Below are 26,192 nucleotides of genomic sequence, written 5' to 3'. Positions count from 1 at the left end.
TTGTTGTTTGGTTTAGTATTTGGATCTACTTTCAGGTAACCTGTGGCCTATAATGTATTGGGAAGGTTTTCCTCTACTATGAGTGACCTAGGTCTCTGTGGTATTACATAGAACATAGAGTGCAGAAGGAGGCCATTCGGCCCATTGAGTCTGCCCCGGCCAACTTAAGCCCTCACTTCCACCTTATCCCCGTAATCCAATAACCCCTCCTAACCTTTTTGGTCACTAAGGGCAATTTATCATGGCCAATCCACCTAACCTGCACGTCTTTGGACTGTGGGAGGAAACCGGAGCACCCGGAGGAAACCCACACAGACACGGGGAGAACGTGCAGACTCCACACAGGCAGTGACCCAGCAGGGAATCGAACCTGGGACCCTGGCGCTGTGAAGCCACAGTGCTAATCCCTTGTGCTACTGTGCTGCCCTATTCTTAAAAGAGAAGTTTTAAAAGAGTATTTTTAAAAGAGAAGTTTGCAGACCACTAAGGTACAAAACAAACAAGAGCTTTATTGGAAAGGTATTTTCTCTACTGGCTCTAGAATAGACTGACTGTTAGCCTGCCCAAACTGTCTGTCGATGATGTTATCAGTATGTCACGTGGTTCAACTCTTAGTGACCTTGTCCCAACTAGGAACATGAATACACAACAAATACCATTAGGATTCTTCAGCAACTCCTTTATTTATACTATAATACATACATATATACTAAGCTTCCAGGTAAATACATCTCTCTCTTACAGACCATTCCATCGTCACTTCTCAGTCTCTTGCACATGATTGATAGAGTCATAGTTTTAGGTGCGAGTTGAATACATGTAGTTGAGAGGTAAAAATGATTAAGTGTCTTGACTGTGGGAATCAGTCATTGTTTCACATAGTGAATTAGCCATTGTATTCCAGTGTCTTGACTGTGGGAATCCAGATACTGTTTCAGTCATTGTATCACATAATGAATTAGCCATTGTATTCCAGTCTATTCAGAGCTAAGAATGTATCAACTAATCAGTTACAGCAAGGTCTCCGGGCTGAGCTGTGTAACATGGAAAGCGTGAGAAACTATCCCTTAATTTTCCTAAGACTGTGTGTGCAGACGCTGAGCTAGTTTGATAGGCAATAGTCAATCTTAAGTAATGTCCAATGTTTGATTAATAAACCATCCTTTAAGTAACAGACATCCATTTGAACAAACCAGGGGGTCTCAGCTGAGAATTGGAAACCAATGAGAGTAAATGAGGGGTTAAACCAGAGATAAGAATTCCCTTAAAAGTAGGACCTCGTGGTCGAGGTCTTTGTTCCTGACTTCTTGAATTATCTATCTGTTTGCTTGTGTTAAAGTTATTTCTTTATGTTTTATGATTTTTGCCATGTGTTCGACCTTTTTATGTATTGTTTGATATTTTGTTTCTAAGTTTTGATTCCGTTCTTATTCAAGTGAATAATTAGCAATAAAGTCATATTTTTGACACCCCCAATCAACCGGACTATCGACTCTTATTAGAAGGTAAAGTAAGAGCCCCAACAATGACAACTGACATTACTGTTTGTACACATCAATATTTATTACCATAACTAGTGACCTATTTTCCCCAATTATAATCTCAATTTATTTAGTAACCATCTTAAACTAGTTTCTTCATCCATTACATTACATTTTCATATTCATGTAAACCTCCTGTACTGGTATTCTGTCCAATTCCTACCCTTCTCCCCTACTATGGAAACAACGCCACTCTTCTTCGACTGCAACACTTCTTTGGTTCTGTGCGAGAACAGTGTGCAGGGGTAATATGACTTCCACAAAGATATAATTTACGTCGGCTCCCAGAGCCAAGATTGCAGCAGTAACGTCTGGCATCACTCAGCTGTCAGCAGAGGTTCCAACATTGTAAATGGTCCTTTTGATTTCATGGAGCTGAGAAAATAGAATAAAAATAAACGGTTAACTCAGAAAATATGGGTTAGCATGACTTGACAGAGCTTAAAGAGGAAAGCGTTACCCGGAAAGGAAAAACAAAAGGTAAGCATAAAATAGAAAAATGGAAGGTCCTAGGAAGAAAGCTAAGATCACATCAGTGATTTATGATGTGGAGATGCCGGCATTGGACTGGTGGGTACCACCATTACACGTGAGATCACCACCCACGTGGTACATACTCATGCGACCCGGCCAACGTTGTCTACCTCATACGCTGCAGGAAAGGATGCCCCGAGGCGTGGTACATTGGCGAGACCATGCAGATGCTTCGACAACGGATGAACGGACATCGCGTGACAATCGCCAGGCAGGAATGTTCCCTTCCAGTCGGGGAATACTTCAGCAGTCAAGGGCGTTCAGCCTCTGATCTTCGGGTAAGCGTTCTTCAAGGCGGTCTTCAGGACGAGCGACAACGCAGAATCGCCAAGCAGAAACTTAGAGCCAAGTTCCGCACACATGAGTACGGCCTCAACCAGGACCTTGGATTCATGTCGCATTACATTCACCCCTCACCATCCGGCCTGGACTTGCGAAATCCTACCAACTGTCCTGGCTTGAATTGAACACACCTGATAAGATCTGTATAGAATTGAATATACTCATGTGATTGGATCTGTACAAAAGACAGCTGTAACTGAGCAACCTTGCACAGATCCTAGAGATCACTCCCAATGGCCATTGTAAGCACAAGTAATATTGTGTGGATTTGCCACGATGTTCGTTGTTCTTTAAAACATTCTTTCAGAGCTGACCACTCACTACACGATTAATTTAAAAACCTTGTCCTCAACTTCTAATCCTTCTGTAAACATGGCCAAATCTTATCTCTGCAACCTTCTTTTGCTTTGTTGCATTCTTTGGTATTCTGACTGTGACCTGTGTTCCCCACACACCTGCCCCCGTGGCTTTGTTTTGATGGCAGCTTTCATCTGCCCAGACTCTGGGGCGAGATTCTCCGACCCCCCCGCCGGGTCGGAGAATCGCCGGGGGCTGGCGTGAATCCCGCCCCCGCTGGTTGCCGAATTCTCCGGCACCAGATATTCGGCGGGGGTGGGAATCGCGCCGTGCCGGTTGGCGGGCCCCCCACCGCGATTCTCCAGCCCGGATGGGCCGAAGTCCCGCCGCTAAAATGCCTGTCCTGCCGGCGTAGATTAAACCACCTACCTTACCGGCGGGACAAGGCGGTGCGTGCGGGCTCCGGGGTCCTGGGGGGGGGGGGGGGGGCGATCTGGCCCCGGGGGGGTGCCACCACGGTGGTCTGGCCCGCAATCGGGGACCACCGATTCACGGGCGGCCCTGTGCCGTGGGGGCACTCTTTCCCTTCCGCCTCCGCCACGGTCTCCACCATGGCGGAGGCGGAAGAGACTCCCTCCAATGTGCATGCGCGGGAATGCCGTCAGTGGCCGCTAACGCTCCCGCGCATGCGCCGCCCAGAGATGTCATTTCCGCGCCAGCTGGCGGGGCACCAAAGGCCTTTTCTGCCAGCTGGCGGGGCGGAAATTCGTCCGGCGCCGACCTAGCCCCTTAAGGTTGGGGCTTGGCCCCCAAAGATGCGGAGCATTCCGCACCTTTGGGGCGGCGCGATGCCCGACTGATTTGCACCGTTTTGGGCGCCAGTCGGCGGACATTGCGCCGTTTCCGGAGAACTTCGCCCCATGTCTCTAGAATTCCTCTCCTAAACCCCTTTGCCTCAATGTCCTTCATTAAAAACCTTCTCAGAATTCAATTTCAGCAATCTTTCATTCACATCTCTTGACTTGACGTTATGGACGGCAGAGTAGTACAGTAGTACACTGTTGCTTCACTGCGCCAGGAACACGGGTTTGATTCCCAGCTTGGCTCACTGTCGGTGTGGAGTCTGCACGTTCTCCCCATGTTTGCGTGGGTTTCCTCCAGGTGCTCTGGCTTCCTCCCATAAGTCCCAAAAGAAGTGCTTGTTAGGTGAATTGGACATTCTGAATTCTCCCTCTGTGTACCCGAACAGGTGCCGGAATGTGGCGACTAGGGGATTTTCACAGCAACTTCATTGCAGTGTTAATATAAGCCTACTTGTGACACTAATAAAGATGATAATTATTTGGTTTCTTTCTTTCCTTGCCTTGTGAATTGTCTTGGCATGATATCCACATTAAAGGTGCTGTAGAAATTCAAGTTGATTTGCAGAGAAATGAAGGAGAGATGAAAGTGTGGAAGAGGAGAAATTAAACAACTCAAATCTGAAGGCGCAAAGTCAGCAGAAAACAGTTGAAATGAGAAACTGAAATGGAAGCTAAGAGAGAACGAAGTGAAGGAGATTTTGTTTGCAGAACTGTTCGTAATAATATTGGACAGCAGGACTTCAGAGGTGAAATAGTACTTAGACGAGGCCCAGTCCTGTGTTTGAAAACCACTGACGGGATGCATTCAATTTCTTGGGATGGTGAGAGTTGGACCAATTTGCAAGATCAGTTATTGACTTAGTTAAATGGACGTGACTCACTGTGAAATACTGGGCACGATCTTCTGGCCACGATGCCCTGGAAAAGCAGCTCGCGTGGCCGTTGACCCTGCTCCCGGGATCGACCCGGCTCGCAAGATTCAACGCAATAGAACATAGAAAAATACAGCACAGAACAGGCCCTTCGGCCCACGATGTTGTGCCGAAGTTTTGTCCCAGATTAAGAACAAATTACCCCATCATTCTACCGTAATCCATGTACCTATCCAATAGCCGCTTGAAGGTCCCTAATGTTTCTGACTCAACTACTTCCACAGGCAGTGCATTCCATGCCCCCACTACTCTCTGGGTAAAGAACCTACCTCTGACATCCCCCCTATATCTTCCACCATTCACCTTAAATTTATGTCCCCTTATAATGGTTTGTTCCACCCGGGGAAAAAGTCTCTGACTGTCTACTCTATCTATTCCCCGGATCATCTTATAAACCTCTATCACGTCGCTCCTCATCCTTCTCCGTTCTAATGAGAAAAGGCTGAGCACCCTCAACCTTTCCTCGTAAGACCTACTCTCTATTCCAGGCAACATCCTGGTAAATCTCCTTTGCACCTTTTCCAAAGCTTCCACATCCTTCCTAAAATGAGGCGACCAGAACTGCACACAGTACACCAAATGTGGCCGTACCAAGGTTTTGTACAGCTGCATCATCACTTCACGGCTCTTAAATTCAATCCCTCTGCCAATGAACGCTAGCACACCATTTGCCTTTTTCACAGCTCTATCCACTTGAGTGGCAACTTTCAAAGATCTATGAACGTAGAGCCCAAGGTCTCTCTGCTCCTCCACATTGCCAAGAACCCTACCGTTAATCCTGTATTCCGCATTCATATTTGTCGTTCCAAAATGGACAGCCTCACACTTTTCAGGGTTAACCTCCATCTGCCACTTCTCAGCCCAGCTCTGCATCCTATCTATGTCTCTTTGCAGCCGACAACAGCCCTCCTCACTATCCACAACTCCACCAATCTTCGTATCATCTGCAAATTTAGTGACCCACCCTTCAACTCCCTCATCCAAGTCAATAATGAAAATCACAAACAGCAGAGGACCCAGAACTGATCCCTGCGGTATGCCACTGGTAACTGGGCTCCAGGCTGAATATTTGTCATCCACCACCACTCTCTGACTTCTATCGGTTAGCCAGTTCGTTATCCAACTGGCCAAATTTCCCACTATCCCATGCCTCCTTACTTTCTGCATAAGCCTACCATGGGGAACCTTATCAAATGCCTTACTAAAATCCATGTACATTACATCCACTGCTTTACCTTCATCCACGTGCTTGGTCACCTCCTCAAAGAATTCAATAAGATTTGTGAGGCAAGACCTACCCCTCATAAATCCGTGCTGACTATCCCTAATCAAATAGCGTCTTTCCAGAATCTCAGAAATCCTATCCCTCAGTACCCTTTCCATTACTTTGCCTACCACCGAAGTAAGACTAACTGGCCTGTAATCCCCAGGGTTATCCCTATTCCCTTTTTTGAACAGGGGCACGGCATTCGCCATCTCCAATCCCCTGGTACCACCCCTGTTGACAGTGAGGACAAAAAGATCACTGCCAACGGCTCTGCAATTTCATCTCTTGCTTCCCATAGAATCCTTGGATATATCGTCAGGCCCAGGGGACTTGTCTATCCTCAAATTTTTCAAAATGCCCAACACATCTTCTTTCCTAACAAGTATCTCCTCGAGCTTACCAGTCTGTTTCACACTGTCCTCTCCAACAATATGGCCTCTCTCATTCGTAAATACTGAAGAAAAGTACTCGTTCAAGACCTCTCCTACCTCTTCAGACTCAATACACAATCTCCCGCTACGGTCCTTGATTGGACCTACCCTTGCTTCAGACATTCTCATATTTCTCACATATGTGTAAAAGGCCTTGGGGTTTTCCTTGATCCCACCCGCCAAAGATTTTTCATGCCCTCTCTTAGCTCTCCTAATCCCTTTATTCAGTTCCCTCCTGGCTATCTTGTATCCCTCCAGCACCCTGTCTGAACCTTGTTTCCTCAGCCTTACATAAGTATCCTTCTTCCTCTTAACAAGACATTCAACCTCTCTTGTCAACCATGGTTCCCTCACTCGACTATCTCTTCCCTGCCTGACAGGGGCATACATATCAAGGACACGTAGTATCTATTCCTTGAACAAATTTCACGTTTCAATTGTGTCCTTCCCTGACAGCCTATGTTCCCAATTTATGCACTTCAGTTCTTGTCTGACAGCATCGTATTTACCCTTCCCCCAATTGTAAACCTTGCCCTGTTGCACGCACCTATCCCTCTCCATTACTAAAGGGAAAGTCACAGAATTGTGGTCACTATCTCCAAAATGCTCCCCCACTAACAAACCTATCACTTGCCCTGGCTCATTACCAAGTACCAAATCCAATATGGCCTCCCCTCTGGTCGGACAATCTACATACTGTTAGAAAAGCTTCCTGGACACACTGCACAACACCACCCCATCCAAACTATTTGATCTGAAGAATTTCCATTCAATATTTGGGAAGTTGAAGTCACCCATGACTACTACCCTGTGACTTCTGCACCTTTCCAAAATCTGTTTCCCAATCTGTTCCTCCACATCTCTGCTGCTATTGGGGGGCCTATAGAAAACTCCCAACAAGGTCACTGCGCCGTTCCTATTTCTGACTTCAACCCATACTACCTCAGGAGGCAATCTCGCGAGACATTGCCAGGTGAATCCCGCCCACAATGGGTGTGCTCACTTTTTAGCAAATCTGCATATTAGAGCGATGCAGTAATGAGTGCCGTTTGGTACTGGTCCCCATTTGGTACGGCACTTGTGGGGGTCTCCAAAATCGGAGGGCCCCAGCACAACTGTGATCGGTCTGGGGTTGCCCGGTGTTGGGGGGAAGGGGACTCTCCCATATTGCATTTGGGCTTTGGGGGTGTAGGAGGTTGGAGATTCTTTTCTGGGTCTCGGAGATTTAAAAATGCCGTCCCGATCTCTCGCTACAATGGGGGTTCCGGCAAGAACTCATTGTAAAAAAAACAGGGCTACGTGCGACCTTGGCCGCGCATACCCCGTTCAGGCCCTTATTCAAAGCGAGTCGCGTTGAATAGCCATGTGTTCCTTGGCAATGTGAGTGCCGGGAAACACAGAGCTAAGCGCGCTTGATCGGGTACTTTGTTCTCTTTAGGGAAGATCGTGCCTGCTGCTTTTAGCCTTTCAGTCTCTGTACACTAGATTTCCGAATGATGCTGTATTTTCATTTGGAATCCACAAAAACAAAGCATCATTGCGACAAATCAGTTTTCTCTCTTGGGCACTTCTGAACCCAGATCCAAGCTGCTCCATAACTCTGATCCTCGCTTTCGAGCTTCCTTTTTTCTCTTTGCCATCACTTCCTCTCTACTAGGAAGCCATAAAAACAGGGGGAGGGGGATGCGAGATTCACACATTTCACCCAAACTATAATCAAGTGGAACTTTTAAACAATTTTAGACGGTAACTTCCTGCTAGTTTTTAAAAAAAATACTTTTTCTTTGCGTCCAGATAGCAACTATCTGGCCTTTCAGAACCAGAAACACCTTTTGTTTCTGTACTTGTTTCATTGGCTTTTGTCCCATGAAGACTTTTATCATCAATGGGCAGCACAGTGGCATTGTTTAGCACTGCTGCCTCATAGCACCAGGGACCCGGATTCAATTACGGCCTCCGATGACTGTCTCTGTAGGGTTTGCACTTTCTCCGTGTCCACGTGGGTTTCGTCAGAGTGCTCCCGTTTCCTCCCACAGTCCACAGATGTGCAGGTTAGGTGGGCTGGCCAGGCTAAATTGTCCCTTAGTGTCCAGGATGTGTAGGTTGATTCAGGAGTTATAGGAATAGGGCAGGGAAGTGGGCTTGGGTGGAGTGCTCCTTCCAGAGCGTCGGTGCAGACTTGATGGGCTGAAAGGCCTCCCTCTGCAGTGTAGGGATTCTATAATCTGTCCTGTTCCCCCTACCCACCTTCCAAAGACATCGCTCTATTCTTCTTCCTTCCTTTCACTTGCTGAAAACCTGCCACATTTTCAACTTCTCCCAGTTCTGGTGAAAAGTATCCAACCTGCAATGCTCTCGCTTTCAAAGTTGTTGTCAGACCTCCTGAGCAGTTTCTGTTTGAATGAGTATTTGACATGCATTCGAGGTCTGGAGTTTGACATTAACTGGGGTAGAAAAGTATTTTGGAAAGATTAGCAAATCCGTCCATGACACAACAGGCAGGCTCGACTGAAGGAGATTTTGCATTCCGGAATGTTCAGGGTAAGCTTGCCTCCGACATGAGGAAGGCTCCCAATCTTGGGCTGGGAATCAGCGAAATACACCCAAATGAGTGCTTTTACTCTTTTGAAACTATCATTGCATGCAGATGTAAGGGGTAATTTGCGTTTAAAGTGCTTTAACTGAGTTATACAACCGCTTCCCTCATCGAGCGGGCGGCGTGCTCGTGGCCACTTTAACGGTTTTCAGAACCTCCAGCGCGCGGCGTCAATTCAAATATTCCAACGGTCGGCATTTGTTTGTTGCAAGGGGAGGGGGGGGGGGGGGCGGTCTCTAAAAATTACTGAAAGGAGAGTTGCAGCACAAAGATTAAAAACAAACAGCCACTAAAAGTAAAGAGTTTCAGGTCGATCTTAAATTCGAGGGCAAACATCATTCTGGGAATTACGTTTACATCCACCGGAAGCGCGGATTGCCCCGCATCGGGGAGGAAGCGGAAGTTATGTTTGCCCCGCATTCTGTCCGTTCCAAATTGGATCCCTGGTCGGCGGCTGTGCGTCGCAGGATGTCCGGGGAGAAACTGGTCGCCCTGGGAGAGGCGTGGTCCTTTCAGGGGGAATTGGGACGGGAAAGAAGACGGCAAGATGAATCGGAGATCAATGAGAAATACCACTATCCGGACCAAGGAAGTGAGAGGTGAGAGATTGGAGAAGAAATTGAGACCTTTATTCAAGGGTTTTCTTTTTGGCAGAGAGATTGAGGGATTGTAATTGTAAGGGGGATCAGATTGAGAATAGAAACCGAAAATGATTCAGACTCCACTGTTATTGCCAATATCAGATTGTAAACTCCAGAGGTGCTTTCTCCTCTGGTCGAGATGAAGGGATTTTTTGTTTTGCTTGCTTCATAAATTGGCTGGAGAGTAACTGGCCTGGTTGCTATAACATTGCCATAACAGGCGTTTTAAACATGATACTTCCTGTTTTATCCTCTAATCCAGTCAGTGGTCTGACCATCATCATCTGGCAGCTGTCTTGAAGACTCTGGTGATGCTCATTCTTGTGCCTTTAAATACAGAGTACAGCTCTGTACAGTTGAAGCAGATTATCAGTAGAAACCGTTTTTTAAAAAAAAATAAAAATTTATAGTACCCAATTCTTTTTTTTCCAATTAAGGGGGAGTTTAGCCATGGCCAATCCACCTACGCTGACCATTTTTTGGGTTGTGGGGATGAGACCCACTAAGGCACGGGGAGAATGTGCAAACTCCACACGGACAGTGATCTGGGGCCGCGAGCGAACCCAGGTCCTTGACGTGTGAGGCAGCAGTGCTAACTGCTGCGCCACCATGCCGCCCTAGATTATCAGTAGTAACAGTAGATGTAGGAGATTACGGTGCAAAGCAGTCATGACAGGGGAATTCGGTCACATCTTAAACTCCAATGAGAGTGTCACTCATCCCAACGATTACCTGTGTAAACCTTTGATAAAATCACCGTCTTGCATTGAGAATTTGTTTTCATGGTGGCTCCTTTGGCCTGTTATATAAATTGTTACATATAAATTGCGTTGCTGCTTGCAATCCTGGACAAATAACAATCCTAGTCTCACTTCTACCCTTAAACTTCCTTCCCCATCGTAACTTTTCTTTCTTACCACCATTTGGCCACGGTTTTATGGCCATATGTTGACTGATTATTTTTATAAAAGCAAAATACTGCTGGAAACTTGAAATAAAAAGAAAATGCAGGATTAACTCCACAGAACTGTAGAAAGGTCAATGGACGAGAAACATTAACTATGCTTCTCTCTCCATAGATGCAGCCAGACTTGCTGATTAATCTCTCATTTTCTGTTTTTATCTCTGATTTTTTTTAATGTTGGCATCAGCGTATTGTAGATTCAGATCCTTTCTCCCCGCATGCACAAAGTTAACTTGGCTTATTGCACAGATGCTGCCTTGCCGGCTGTGTTTATGCAGTTAGTTTTCGTTTGCTTTCGGGGACTTCGGTGGAAGTCACATGTTGGGTGGCTCCTGCTCGAGGCTCGGTTTTTCGGGATTTAATGTCCAGTCCCGGGGCAATTTATGGATGAACAGATGCAGGAAGGAGGGGGATATCGAGAAACCAGAAAAAAGCCGTGGGAAGAAGGGGCATGTGAAGTCGCAAGCGAGTGGGTCAGCCCGGCAGGAGGAAAGATGGCAGAGGCTGGGTTACTGGGTGGGGCCGCGCCCTTCACAGTGGAGAAGATGACCGAGGTGATGGACAGGGAGTTTGTGAAGCATTTTGTCAAACACATGGAGGTATGCGGAAAGAAATGATGGCAGCAATGAAGGTATTAGTAGAAGAGACAATTGCCCTGGTGAAGGCAGCGGTGTCGAAGACATCAACCGAGGTGCGGGAGCAAGGAGAGAAGTTGACGAGGGTGGAGGACACTTAGGCGCTGCATAGCGACCAGTTCACCTCGATGGGTGAGGATCTATGGAGGGTGATGGGGGCCAACAAAAGACTGAGAGCGAAGGTGGAGGACCTGGAGAATAGGTCTAGGCAGAACTTAAGAATTGTGGGTCTACCCGTGGGCTGGAGGGCCCGAGGCCGACTGAGTATTTTGCTAAGATGCTGCCGAAGTTGCTGGGGGAGGGGAAAGAACCCTCCTGGTATGAACTGGACAGAGCTCATCGGTCATTGAGGCCTAAACAGAAGACGAATGAACCGCCAAGGGTGGTAATAATTTGCTTTCACAGGTACCACGTTAAGGAGAAGGTTCTGAGTTCGGCGAAACAGAAGCGTGAGGTGTAGTGAGCAAGATCTGGTATACGTATATACCAGGATTTAACCGTGGAGCTGGCGAGCGGCCTTCGATTGGGTGAAGGCAGCATTGTACAGTAATGGTGTGAGGTTTAGCCTGGTGTATCCAGCGAAGTTGAGGGTGACCTACATCTCAAAAGATTTCTACCTCTAAACAGTGGAGGCGGTGGAGGCTTTTGTGAAGGCTGAAGGACTGGGACTAAAATGAGAAATGGGACTGGGGTTTGTTCTGGACTGAGGTGATGGGGGGGGGGGGGGGTGGGGGGGTGAAAGGTTGGATATAGTTTTATTTCTCGTTTCTTATTAGTGGTTGAAGGGTGTGAAGTTGCTAGACTGGGAATGGTGAGAGTTTGTGTTTCTCGTAACGGCAGTTTTCTGGGGCGCTCTGGGTTTGTTTAGTTGTTTGTCTGATGGTTATTTTTCAGGGACTGGGCATGGGGGAGGGGAGTGGGAGGAGGGGGCCTGGGCGCACCTCACGAAAACGAGGATAAGCTGACTCTGAGGGGGTGGAGGGTGTCTGCGAGAAGTGGCCAATCCACCTAACCTGCGCATCTTTGGGTTGTGGGGCTGAAACCCACGCAAACACAGGAAGAATGTGCAAACTCCACACAGAAAGTGACCCGGGATTGAATCCGGGTCCTCAGCACGTAGGCAGTAGTGCTAACCACTGTGCCGCCAAAAACTCAAGCCTTTTGCCGCTGACTTGGACGATTGGGCCCAGTGCGTCGAAATACTTCAATTTTTTTTCTCACACACGGCATCATCAATGACGAGCGACAGACCATCGTCACCTTATTGACCGCCGTTGGTGGATCAATTTAGGCACTAATCAGGAACTTGACTTGGCCGGACGGACTGCAATTCGCCACACTAATTGACCAGATGAGCCATCACCAAAATCCACCTGATTAAGGTCCGACAGTACCGCTTCCATACCGCTTCACAGATGCCGGCGAAGTCCACTGGAGAATACTTGGTGTGCTTACGGGGACTTGCTGCCCTCTGTGAGTTCGATGCCACCCTGGCTGAATTCATGTGGGACCACTTCATTTGCGGACTTTGGGACCAGGAGTCGCAGTGGAATCTGCTAATGATACCCCTGACCGTCAACAGGGCAGTCGGCATAACGCTCGCCTAGGACAGCGTCGACCACGGACTCCAAGAACTCCAGGCCGCACACATTTCCTGGAGGACTTAGAAGCTGAGGAGCCAACCCTACCGCTGCTCTGTGGGACTGGACTCAGAACGGCATCTATCCAGGTGACGCTGCTGGTAAACGGTCACTGAGCTTGAACTGGGCATGGGAGCGGTGGTTTAGGTCATCAGCTTTTGCACATTTACGGCCATCCGGACAGGTCTTCAGCCGCTGGTGCTTCGCGTGACTGGCCACGTACACCGGGGAGGCCTTAGAAATCGAGGACATTACTCACGTGCCTGTAGCATAAGGAGACCAGTCCGCGTGCCTACCATTGGTGGTAGTCCGCGTCAGCAGACCCAGCCGATTGGGGCACGATTGACTGCGTCAACTGTGTTTGGATTGGCAACGTATGTGCCAGATGTACCCCCATGGACCGGATAGAGTGCTGTTCAACTTCCATTCGTTTTTTGCCGAAGGCCAAGGGACGATTAAAGAAGCAATGGCCATGATGTGAAGAGAATGCCCAGCCCTGATATTTCCGCGCACGCCCTGTGCTGTACGCACTTTGCTTCAAGGTAGACTGGGACTTGGACGGTTTGGAGCAGTTGGGTATTATTCGCCTCGTCCACTAGGCAGATTGGGCCGTGCCTGTAGTCCCCGTGTTGAAGCCGGATAGGTCAGTACGGCTCTGTGGGGACTATAAAATAACCGTAAACTGGGTATCCCGCCTTGACCAATCCCAAGGATCGAGGATCTCTACGGAGGAAGAACATTCAGTAAGCTAGACATGAGCCACGTGTGCTTGCAGCTGGTGCTTGAGCCAGGTTCCCGGAAATATGTGACGATAAATGCAATCAGGGATTGTACGAGTAAATGTGGCTGCCGTTAGGAGTCTCCTCGGCTTGTGCGATATCTCAGAGGGTTCTGGAGAATATCTTGCGAGGGTTGCCAAGGATGGCCTTCTACCTGGACGATGTTCTCATCAACAGGACCTTGCATCAGGAACCCATGGAGAATGTAACCGAGGTCCTCGAGCGGTTTTCTTGGCCTGGGGTCCGTCTCTGAAGGGAGACATGCATTTTACACGAGTCGGAGGTCGCATATCTCGGCTACCAAGTGGACTCCCCCGCACCAGAAGGTGTTTCAAGAGGTGAAGCAGCATCTATCGTTAGTTGAATTGCTGACCCACTCCGACCTGGACAAACCCCTGCTCCTCATGTGCGACGCCTCGTCATATGGCGTCAGGCGGTCCTGGCACACCGCATGCCCAGCGGCTCGGAGTGACCGATACATTTTGCGCCTCGCACGCTGGCAAATGCAGAGTGAAACTGCACCCGGATAGAAAAGGAAGGCTTGGCAGTTGTGTTTGCGGTGAGGAAATTCCACCAGTACGTTTATGGGTGGACGTTCACGGTATATCCTGACCACAAGCATCTGCTGGAGTTATTCAAGGAAGATTGGGTAATTCCACCGATAGCATCTGTTCGGGTCTGTTCGGGTTAAGTGCTGGGCCCTGCTTCTGTCTGTCTATGAGTATACTTTGGAGCATTGCCAGGGCACAAGAATCCCACACATGACGTGTTGAGCCGCCTGCCCCTACCCACAAATCCACCAGCTCCCCCCTCACCCTCCATTTCACAGACATGTAGCCAGTAACGGCAGCTCGTATCCGAGAATAGACTCCGATCCACCCTGAGCTATCGAGGGTCTGACCGACATATGGTCCAATATGGGGCCCGGCATAGGGCGATATCATACGGACTGAGGGTCAACATCTCCAAGCTGCCTGACATGAATGTCAAAGAGAGTGTCCTCCTGTGGGTGGTCCTACCTGAACGGGGGCGCATGCCCCTGTTGAAAGACCTCCATAAGGTGACTTCTGGTGACGGCGGGCGGGAGGCGGGTGCACAATGGAGGGCTCCCATTCGGGAACGGCATTTTTGGGGCTTTAAGCCCTGTCCCAGGGTCCATGGAGGCGGCAGAAGCAGGGAGAAGGCACGGAGGAGGCACAGTGAAGACAGTGGAGGAAAAAAAAGCCAAAGAAAAATGTCGAGGGTGAGCAAGAAAACGGCCGGAAAAAAAACAGCTGAAGGTCCGTCGGGGAGTGGAAAGGTCACCGCGGGGTCACCAAGGAAAATGGAGGCTGGAGCACCAGGGAAGGCCGCACTGCTTACGGCTGAAGAATAACTAAGGTGATGGCTGCGGAATTTGAAAAGCAGTTGGCGCAGATTGCGAAATGCATGGAGACGGTGAGGAAGGAGATGAGGGAGGTTTTGAGTGCGCTGGTGGAGGAGGCGGTTTCCCCGGTGATGACGGCGGTGGCGAGCGCAGTGGCGGAGGTGCGAGAGCAAGGGGAGGCGCTGAAGGAAGTGGAGGAGACGTTATTGCAGCACGGTGATCAACTTGCCTCGATGTGGAAAGAGATGCAGAAGGTGATGGACACTAACAAGGATCGGCGAGGAAAAATGGAAGACCTGGAAAACAGATCCAGGCGACAGAATCTGAGGATTGTGGGGCTGCCCGAAGGAGTTGAAGGACTGAAGCCGACTGAGTATTTTGCCGTGATGCTGGCAAAACTATTGGGGGAGGGGGAGGATCCCTCCCGATATGAACTGGATCGGGCTCACCGGTCGTGGAGGCCTGTACCAAAGGCGAGTGAGCCGCCAAGGGCAGTGACTCTGGGCTTCCGTAGGTACAGGGTGAAGGAGAAGGTCCTGAGCTGGGCCAAGCAGAAGCGGGTGGTGCAGTAGGCTGGAGCTGGTATACGTGTATACCAGGACTTTACGGTGGAGCTGGCAAGGAGGCGGGCTGCCTTCAACCGGGTGAAGAGGGCACTGTACATTAGCAAGGTGCAGTGCGGCATTGTATATCCAGCGAAGCTGAGGGTGACTTACAAGCCCAGGGACTTTTATTTTGGAACGGCGGAAGCAGCGGAGGAGTTTGTGAAAGCAGAAGGACTGTGGCAGAACTGACAAATTGAGGAATGGCCATGTGCCGATGTAACCTCATGACTGTATTTTCTTCTTTTTTGTATCACTGCGCGCGGGTGTAGAGACTAAAGGAGCCAATGTGGTATATATTTGGACGAGGGAAGGGACGGGACTTTCACTCGAAATGAAGGCTCTTTGGGGTGTAGGTGGATATGTGGGGTTTGTGTGCTAAAAGGGGATCTTTGGGCTTTCCTAGGGCCGGGCAAGTGGGAAAGGGACCCGGGCGGGGGCCTCCACGCTGGCCGGTTTAAGCTGGCCAGTGAACGGGAGTGAGGTGGGGGGGAGGGGCTGTTGCCATCGGAGCCTGGCAGAACAGGCTGTGTAAGATTAAGGGTGACTACGGGTGATCCCTGATTCCTTTTTGTCATTTTTTTATGTAAACATGCGGGTTGAGGTTTGGGGGTTGGTGGGTAGATGGGATCGTTGTTATTATGGGGACTGACATATCTTACTGATTATTGTTTATTGTTGATGGGTGTAAATGTGGGAGAAAATGTGAAAGAGGAGAATTAAAAAAAAAAAATTTTTTAAAAGAAAGAAAAACCTCCATAACAGGCACCCGGGTGGTCAAAATGAAAATGTTGGCGCGCAGCCACGTTTGGTGGCCCGGACTGGATGCCAAGATCGAGCGTGTGGCCTGCAATTGCACCCCATGCCATGAACACCAGAAGGCCCCACAGCGGCCCCGATGCACCTCTGAAAGTGGCCCGGGAGGCCTTGGTCCCGCGTACACATCGACTTTGCCAGCCTGTTTCAGGGGGCCACATTCCTTATGTTAGTAGAGGCCCACTCAAAGTGGTTTGAAGTATACCAGGTCCCCACGGCGACCACACAAACAGCTATGGACAGACTAAGATATATTTTAGCCAGGAGTTTGCATCGTTCATGGCCACGAATGGCATCAGGCACGTGCCGACAGCCCCATACCACCCGGCCTCCCAACTGGCTAGCGAAACGAGCGATTCAAACCTTCAAGCAGGCCACAAGGAAGATGACCTCGGGGTCGTGGGAAACACGATTGGCACGGTTTCTCTTTAGTTGTCGTACGACTCACCACGCCCCAACCGACATCGCACCGGCAGAGTTGCTCATGGGGCGCCGACTCCGATACGCCTCAGCCTCGTCTTCCCCGATGTCAGGGCGCAGGTCTGTCAGTGGCAGGACCGCTCAGAGACAGACTCTCACCACCACCCACAAGCGCCTTCATGATAGGTGGCGCGGTTTACAGGAGGAACTCTGGGACCGGAGCCACATGGATCCCTAGGTAGTCCTCCATGCCACGCGGCCAATCTTCTACGCAATTCAGGTACAGGGCACAGAGATACACCGTCACCTGGACCACTTACGGCGACCGGAGGCCCCATGCAGTATCCAGACTCCATCCCCCATATGGCCAAGGAGGAGCCCCGAAGTCAGAGAGGAACCAGGGCTCCACTCGCCCGTTCCACCTCTTGTTGAATGTCAAGATGCCGGAGGACCTGTGGCGCCTGATCCAGCCAATTATGGCATAGACGGCGATGCAAATTCCGGTTATGGATATTGGACCGACTGGCAACGATACACCGGCACTAAATGTACCAGCAGCCTTGCCAACTGTGCCGTGCCAGCCACGATGATTATCGTGTATTGTGGAAGTGGTGGTCCCCAGTGCGCTACACGGGGGGGGGGGGGGGGGGGGTGTTACAACCCCCTTCAGGAACAAAACTTGTATACCATCTGATTCCCCTCCTACACCTCAAAGTATGAGCTACTCAGTTTACTGGGGAGCGGAGATATCTTCCAATTGGAGGAGCTTCCCACAGGGTATAAACCCCGACCTGAAAGCAGTTCGGAGAAGGTGGCCCTGCGGGGAGTGGAGAGGAGAGGATTGTTGTGACCAGTGTGAAATAAAGTGAGTTGTATCCTGTCAGCCTGGCCCCTTGTGGAGTCTTTGCCTCTGCCACAACACACTCATCTGTCAATGACAATAACCCATCATCACCATTCTGCCGACAGCAACAAAAATCTTTTTGTGGAAAGTAGTGAATAGTAGTTCTGTAAAGGGAAAGGGCTGTTGCCATTTATGGACAATCTTGTTTACACAGGTTCCTCCAAAGAAAAGAGACCTGATCGAATAGAAGCGACAGCTCGCTCACCAATAAAGAACCAGAGAAAAAGACATATTGGTAAGATTCTAAATGTGTGTGATCCATTCACCCGTTGAGCTTAGGACAGACTATAATTAGCTGGGTTCCCAATTTTGTTTCAGGAAGTCACAAGTTTTTATAAACTTTCTGCTCAAGATTATTTCCTATTAAATGCAAACTTTCTCTGCGGAGTGGCATGGTGAGAATGTTGCTCCTACTTGTATAGTTCAAACAAAATGGAAAATCTTATAGGTTCAAATCACTAACCTGGAGTAAATTAAGAAGTGACATTAAATTGAGAATTCGTTACTGATGGATACTTGCCACACTTCAGAGGCCAGTAAGATTAGAAAAAATCATTTCTGGTTTATAATTGAAGCTATTAAGATTAACACGAGAATTATTTGGGAGCTTTTCTTTCAATATTTGTGATCGGTAAATGCTTTCTTTACAGGTACAGAATATTTAAAGCCTTGTGTGAGCAGAGAGAGCCCCGGGTGCAACAGTTTAATTTTTCCCCAGTACTTAATGTCTCGTGCTAGATTACAGCTTCTATAGGGGGCTACTTTAGGCAATTTTAACAGATTTGCCAATGGTAAAACCATTGCTTATTTCCACCCCATGTAGTATTGCTCTACATTGAGAAGCGTTTCATTTGATCCTCTCAGTTTCTCAACTGGCAGGTTGCATTAAAATTAACCCCAAAGTCTCTGTGTGTTTTTTTTTTTTTTTTTGTAGTTATATATAGATTTAAGTTGGTTAATTGTGAATGCGGATTACTTGTTTCAGGGGATTATATGAGAAGTCTATGATTGTAACATTTTGCGTCAATGATTAAAGGTGGGCCCCCAGAAAAACTGTCAACAAATTGAGGACTTTTCCACATTGTGTAAGCTTTGAGACAATGGTAAGAGGTTTAGGTGCATCCCTGAGCAGTTTACATCTTGACAATAGAATGATGTCTATTCATATTTTTCCAGCAGGAGGCTCAACTGAAAGTCTAGTACCCGTGAGCTTCCTTTTTCGAGACCTCTTGTTTTAACTCTGAAAGATAGGACTGTATTTTGCTGTGGGCTTTAGGACCCTGATGATGGAATTAAATCAGGGTTCTATGCGCGCACTTGCTGGCAACGTAACCAGCGCTGCAGTCTTCTCAGAGGTAGCTTCCGAATTGCCCACCTTTGAGCTCACCCTCCAGTGAAAGAGAACAGACAGGTTCTCAGTGCTGCCGACATTACCAAAGGGTTGTCGACTCTGGAGCCTTGGCTGCCCCAATAGGACAAGTGGACCCTGCTGAGGCAGGTTAGAAACCATGAGAGAGACTCGAGTGCTCTGAAAAGCGTTCAGGTAAATAAGAAAATTCAGAGGGGCAAAAAGCTGTAGGCAACTGGGAGTGGAGTGGAAATCCCTTGGGATGGATTATTGGTTGCAAGTGCAGCCTTCCCAGTCCACAACTTTGTCGTTTGAGCTTGGACCTTTGATTCCGATGATCGATATACTGCTTCTGTTGAGCTGGCTGCTTCTGCACATGATAAATCAGGGATGACTGCTCCACCACTGACAACATGCTGACAGTGCTGCAAAATTTCACCTAATTAGGCCCTCCTTGGTGCAGTGGGCGGCCAAACCACTTGGCTGCCCAGAGACCATTAACTGCAGTGGGAATGAGTGCTGTCCTAATGACATTGCTCGCTGTTTTCCCAGTGCCCTCGCCTCTCAGCCTGGTCAACATGGGATCAGGAAAACTCAGCTTCCCAAAGGAAAACTGTGCCAACATGGCAGAGACAGGTTTTATTTGTAAGTTAAGAGAGTAGGTTAACAAATACAGCTTTATGATAATATGTGGGCAAAAATATTGTTCCCTATAAGCTGCAAGGTCACAACCAGAAAGCCCCCTACCTGCACACAGGTTGGCTCTTTTAAGCTACCCTATGTGAGTTGCCCTAAATTAAAGAGGCTGTACATGTAAAGAAATTGCCCACACGCTGGGCGGGGGGGGGGGTGGGACACACACTCTGTAACCTCACCTAACCTACGTATCTTTGGACTGTGGGAGGAACCCGGAGAAAACCCATGCAGACATGGGGAGACTGTCCAAACTCCACTCATCCAAGGCAGGAATCGAACCCGGGTACCTGGCACTGTGAGGCAGCAGTACTAACCACTGTGTCAACATGCCACCAAGGCTCCTTAGGCAGCACCTTCCAAACTCACGATGGCTACCATCTAGAAAGACGAGGGTAGCAGATACTGGGAACACCACCTGCAAGTTCCTCTCCACTCAATATCCTGACTTACATCGCTATTCCTTCATTGTCGCTGGGTCAAAGTCCTGGAACTCCCTGCTCAACAGCACTGTGGGTGTACCTACACCTCAGGGACTGCAGTCGTTCAAGAAGGCAGCTCACCACTACCTCCTGAAGGGCAACTAAGGATGGGCATTAAATGCTGGCATAGCCACCGATGTCCATAACCCGTAAATGAATTTTAATAAAAACTCACAACGTAAACCTGTACTTGTCACGAGCACAAACAAGAATTTGGAGAATAAAATGAAATTTAGAAAGAAGTCAGTTTTATTCCAATTGTGATGCTCATGATTTCCTTTCAGATTCTGTGCTTGGTAATGCATCGGATTCAGAATCGCCTGAACCTCTGAAGAAATCTCCTAAAGGTATATTCTTTCTGACTGCTTAATTAATTAATTTCTTATTTCTGCACATTTGTTATTGCCACTTTATAACCAGCTCCAAGGCCAAAACGCTCCAGCTCCACTGGTAACATCACTTGCAATGACCAAACACTCAACCATTCTCGTTGAATGAAATGAGCTTGAATTAACCAACCTCGCAGCTCAAATTATGTGAAATTGTCATGCTGTGGAATTTCCAAGTTCAGCCAAACGCTTCCAACACTTGGCATGAGCTCCCATTAACCTTTTATTGGTTTCCAAAAATGTAATTTATTCATAAAATATCTGAAAGAACATTACAAACATTTCAAAAAGTACAATAATATTCAGGCTGTATAGATCATGTTGCACCCTGAAATGCTTTAATACAATCAAATGAACACTACAGACATTTCAAAATGGTCATTATAAAATGTGCAATGGCATTTAAATTGCCTACATAGATCGTGTTGATCAGTGTTGGGCCCACAATTGTTCACAATTTACATAGATGATTTGGAGTTGGGGACCAAGGGCAATGTGTCCAAGTTTGCAGACGACATTAAGATGAGTGGTAAAGCAGAAAATGCAGAGAATACTGGAAGTCTGCAGAGGGATTTGGATAGGCTAAGTGAATGGGCTAGGATCTGGCAGATGGAATACAATGTTGATAAATGTGAGGTTATCCATTTTGGTAGGAATAACAGCAAAAGGGAGCATTATTTAAATGATAAAACATTAAAACATGCTGCTGTGCAGAGAGACCTGGGTGTGCTGGTGCATGAGTCGCAAAAAATTGGTTTACAGGTGCAACAGGTGATTAAGAAGGCAAATGGAATTTTGTCCTTCATTGCTAGAGGGATGGAGTTTAAGACTAGGGAGGTTATGCTGCAATTGTAATAGGTGTTAGTGAGGCCACACCTGGAGTATTGTGTTCAGTTTTGGTCTCCTTACTTGAGAAAGGACGTACTGGCAATGGAGGGTGTGCAGAGCTGAATCCCAGAGCTGAAGGGGTTGGATTACGAGGAGAGATTGAGTAGACTGGGACTGTACTCGTTGGAATTTAGAAGGATGAGGGGGATCTTATAGAAACATATAAAATTATGAAGGGAATAGATAGGATGGATGCGGGCAGGTTGTTTCCACTGGCGGGTGAAAGCAGAACTAGGGGGCATAGCCTCAAAATAAGGGGAAGTAGATTTAGGACTGAGTTTAGGAGGAACTTCTTCACCCAAAGGGTTGTGAATCTATGGAATTCCTTGCCCAGTGAAGCAGTAGAGGCTCCTTCATTAAATGTTTTTAGGATAAAGATAGATAGTTTTTTGAAGAATAAAGGGATTAAGGGTTATGGTGTTCGGGCCGGAAAGTGGAGCTGAGTCCACAAAAGATCAGCCATGATCTCATTGAAAGGCGGAGCAGGCTCGAGGGGCCAGGTGGCCTACTCCTGCTCCTAGTTCTTATGTTCTTATGTTATGTTCTTAATACAATCGTGAAACATGTAATATTCACTGCATACATTTAATGTTGGTCATACAGCCCGAAGGGCTCCATACAATACCCAGCCTCTTGGTGCACTATGGCTGAAAGGTCTTAGACTGCGACCTTTCCCTATTGCGCCTCTGCGGAGGCTGATCCAAGCTTTAGTGCATCCCTTAGCACATAGTCCTGGGCTTTGGAATGTGCCAGTCAGCAACACTTGGTCAGGGATAAGTCTTTGCAGTGGAAGACCAACAAGTTTCAGGCAGACCAAAGAGTGTCTTTCACCGAGTTGCGCTTCCATTACCTGTTTTTAAAAAAAAATGCAATTCCTTCCTCAGAGTTCCAAAGCCATTGTGCAGATTACATAGGGCAAGCCCCTAATACATCTCCTGGCTTGCTTCAAAAAACAATTCAAATTCAATTCATGGTCTGCACAAAAGGGACATACTATACCTAAGCTGACAAGAACAGGCATTACATCTGATATCATGCTTCATCCTACGCTTTATTTTAGCCAAAAGGCTGAGAGCTTCCACTACCAGTTCATCAGGTCACACATTTAAAGTTCACACAAGTCAATTGCTGGGTTGACAGAGTGGTGGGAGGATATTCAACAATTGCTGGGTTGACAGAGTGGTGGGAGGATATTCAACAATTGCTGGGTTGACGGAGTGGTGGGAGGATATTCAACAATTGCTGGGTTGACGGAGTGGTGGGAGGATATTCAACAATTGCTGGGTTGACGGAGTGGTGGGAGGATATTCAATGTGAAGGCCTTCTTGCTCCAGCTGACTAGAAATTTTGTTTGGTGCTTTTACAGATCATGCCAACAAGTATGGGCGGCATGGTAGCACTGTTGCTTCACAGCACCAGGATCCAAAGTTTGATTCCCGCTTGGGTCGCTGTCTGTGTGGAGTCTGCCCGTTCTCCCCGTGTCTGCGTGGATTTCCTCTGGGTGCTCCGGTTTCCTCCCACAAGTCCCGAAAGACATGCTTGTTAGGTGAATTGGATATTCTGAATTCTCCCTCTGTGTACCCGAACAGGCTCCAGAATGTGGCGACTGGGGGATTTTCACAGTAATTTCATTGCAGTGTTAATATAAATCTACTTGTGACACTAAAAAAGATTATTATTATTGAGGCATACGAGTTCAGCATAACTGGGACAAATTGGGGCCTAGCAGACCTCTCTATCGAGTGCGCTTTGGCTTGCCAGGTTGGCCAATCCTGATTGCTACTCCATTTTCTCTGATTGGTCAGCCAATAGAAGTAGCTGCTGTGCTGCTCCTCTTCCTGGCCACAGAACTAGTTTTGTGCATTCTCACTGTGTTCTTTTAGTATCTTGGTGGAAGACATTTCCATGATTAATCCCTACCTCAAGGTGGGAAAGGACTTACCTTCTGTTGGAATCACAGTAAAGCCTTTACAGTGGTATCACTCTAGTTGTAAATCTGGCTGTTCCCTTTCAGATACTGTGCCAGCACATGGATTGGGTTCAGAATCACCAAAACACCCGAAGAAATCTTCTAAAGGTAAGTTCTTGTTAATTAGTTAACTTTGAACTCCTGTAGATTTGTTTATACCACACAAGCTAAGTGGGTGGTTCCCATGTCCTGTGCTGACCCGTAACAATTAGATATACGTGCATGGGCTGCCCTGGGTGACCATTTCCCAATCTATTCTCATTCCCTTCCTCAATCCACAACAGAAGTTCTTAGCCTCTGCTCAGGAAGGACTTCATTACACTCTAGATCAGAAACTCACCATCAGCTGAGTGCAGCAACATGCCCATGTCCTACCACACTGGGACTAGAGTATTTATTACAGCTGCTTCACATCACAACTACAAACATGTGCTTTTTAAAAGCAATATATGACATTCCAAACAAAAGCCTTGCTGTGTTCTTGTAATACGTTGGTGCAAGATATTTCAATGATTAATACTTACCTCAAGGTGGGAAAGGGCTGACATTCTGTGGGAATCACAATAAAGCCTTTACAGTGGTTTTGCTCTGGTTGTAAAGCTGACTGTTCCCTTTCAGGTACTGTGCAAGCACACAGATTGGGATCAGAATCTCTGAAAAAATCTTCTGAAAAAGGTAAACTCTTGTTAATTAGTTAATTTTTACTGACAGCTCAAGCCCTATAAACAGTAAATACTGCTGACATCTTGGAGGCTGTTAGATTAAAAACAATAACTGGGCTACCAAATCAAGGAACACACAAAAGTCTAACTCCTTCGTTGAGACGTTTAGCTGTATTGGACTAACATATTTTCTGGGAACAGCAGTAGCCCATTCAAGCCCTCCAGTCTCTTCCATTTAGTTAGAATGTGGATGATGTGCATTGTAACTCCATCTACCCAACATGGTTCTATTAACTTTAATATCCTTGCCCAACAAAATATCTATCAATCTTTTCTTGAACACGTACTGACCCCTGTCTTTACTGGAGTGGGTATTGTGAGCAGGAGAGAACTGTTTGATTCGGAAACCTGAATGTGTCGCCATTATATGTCATGTCTTTTTATCCTTCTGCCTGCTATTTGTACTCTGTTCTCCCTCTATTGTTCTTATACCTGTTTCTCTAATGACTTATTCAGTTTATATCCTTTTTAAAGATGGAGCTTCAGTTGGGAGATACCTCCAGAAAATGCCAGATGGTCCACGAGTTGCTGCTAAGGGGAATCTGGAGTTACAGCCCCACCCAGGTATTGGCCAACTGTACTTGAAATGTAACCTCGATTTCCCTCTCCACAGATGTTGCCAGACCTGCTAGGATTTTCCAGCACTTTCTGTTTTGCATTTCAGATCTCCAGTATCCACAGTATTTTGCTTTTATTTTAGGAATTGGCCAATCTTGGAGTACTTGCAATGTCGATTTTCATTTGTTTCTGTAAATATGGCAAATATACAATCTTGGGCATCTACAATATGTTCCATTGCCCGGTGCATGTCCCTGAGTCCAAGTTCCGAGCTGTTAGTTCAAAGTCTGGTGCTGGCATCTGTAACCCACCAGCTGACAAGAATTGACCATGATGCCAAATTCCTGGTGGTGGGTGAGATAACTGGTTTGAAGATCTTTAAAGTGTTCCATGTGCTCTGACTACCTTTAATAGAGCTCATCAAAAGTATTCTGCTATATCTTGGATGGTGGCTGGGAATGTACCAAGGCTGCTTCATGTCATGACGATGGATAGAGAGAGGCAGGAGGAAGTTATGAAGAAATAGATGGGCTTCAAAAGAAGCAGGAAGATTCAGGCAAAGAAGGAATTTAACGAAAGGGAAAATAACAATCTGCTCCTTTGGGTGTTGTGGATTTTGTTTTGTTGGTATGTAAAATAAAGGTACAGTATTGAAATAATAATCTTTATTAGTGTCACAAGTAGGCTTACATGAACACTGCAATGAAGTTACTGTGAAAATCCCCTAGTCGCCACACTATGGCGCCTGTTCGGGTACACGGAGGGAGAATTCAGAATGTCCAATTCACCTAACAGCACGTCTTTCTGGACTTTTGGAAGGAAACTGGAGCACCCGGAGGAAACCCAAGCAGACACAGGGAGAACGTGCGGACTCCGCACAGACAGTGACTCAAGCCGGGAATCAAACCAGGGTCCCTGGCGCGGTGAAGCAACAGTGCTAACCACTGTGCTCCTATGCTGTCCATATCCATTTTCAGCCCATTCCTTAGGAACTATAAAGGTAAAGTTAAAAAGGGTAAAGTCGCCATAGGCTGCTCTCCCCTTTGAGGGGGAGAGCTGACTGGTGGTGTTTAACCTGAGGATCACCACACCTCAGGCGACAAGTAAGTTTGAGAAGGCGGGACCTCCATGAATAACCTCAGTCAGTACGAGAATTGAACCCACACTTCTAGCCTTGTTCTGCATCATGAACCAACTGTCTACTCAAGTGAGCTAAACCGGCTCCAGAATTATAAAACTCAGCTTGTGACATAACAACCCGTGTTGAATATTAGGAAGCAGAATGTAAACAACAGATAACGGAATAATTATGAGGCATGAGTAGCAGGAGGAAAAAAAAACCACAAGTTTAAAAAAATCTATTTTTTCCATATTTGATGCAGTTTAAACCATTGAATACAAATTCTGAGTAAATGGTCTTATTCTCTGAGCACCACCTCGGGGGTGGGAGAGCTTTCAGAAATAATAATGCAGAAAAAAATTACAGTCACTTGAATAAATGTAGATTAATTAAGGAAAGTCAGACCAGATCATTGAGGCCAAATTGTGTTTAACTAACTCGATTGAGTTTTTC

At 47.2% G+C, this 26,192-nt stretch overlaps 1 protein-coding gene and 1 long non-coding RNA gene across 34 annotated transcripts in view; one reads left to right on the top strand and one right to left on the bottom strand.

Moving 5' to 3' along the window:
* Positions 1-26,192, top strand: part of LOC140426626 (uncharacterized) — a 196,692-nt gene that overhangs the window by 107,731 nt on the left and 62,769 nt on the right. For 32 of the 33 annotated variants that reach the window (XM_072511659.1, XM_072511638.1, XM_072511664.1 and 29 more), the window contains 5 exons: positions 17,725-17,805; positions 20,378-20,440; positions 23,385-23,447; positions 23,958-24,014; positions 24,536-24,625. In XM_072511659.1, coding sequence (XP_072367760.1) covers positions 17,725-17,805; positions 20,378-20,440; positions 23,385-23,447; positions 23,958-24,014; positions 24,536-24,625 — 354 coding nt within the window. The remainder of the gene's footprint in view (positions 1-17,724; positions 17,806-20,377; positions 20,441-23,384; positions 23,448-23,957; positions 24,015-24,535; positions 24,626-26,192) is intronic. The other variant, XM_072511634.1, reaches the window with a different exon arrangement.
* LOC140426628 (uncharacterized) lies at positions 665-9,186 on the bottom strand. The gene is made up of 2 exons (XR_011948243.1): positions 8,455-9,186; positions 665-1,916 (listed from the first exon to the last, which is right to left on the bottom strand). It is a non-coding gene; the product is annotated as an uncharacterized lncRNA (long non-coding RNA).

Source organism: Scyliorhinus torazame, chromosome 7, assembly GCF_047496885.1.
Source record: "Scyliorhinus torazame isolate Kashiwa2021f chromosome 7, sScyTor2.1, whole genome shotgun sequence".
NCBI classification, from domain to species: Eukaryota; Metazoa; Chordata; class Chondrichthyes; order Carcharhiniformes; family Scyliorhinidae; genus Scyliorhinus; species Scyliorhinus torazame.
This window is presented reverse-complemented; position numbering and strand designations above follow the sequence as displayed.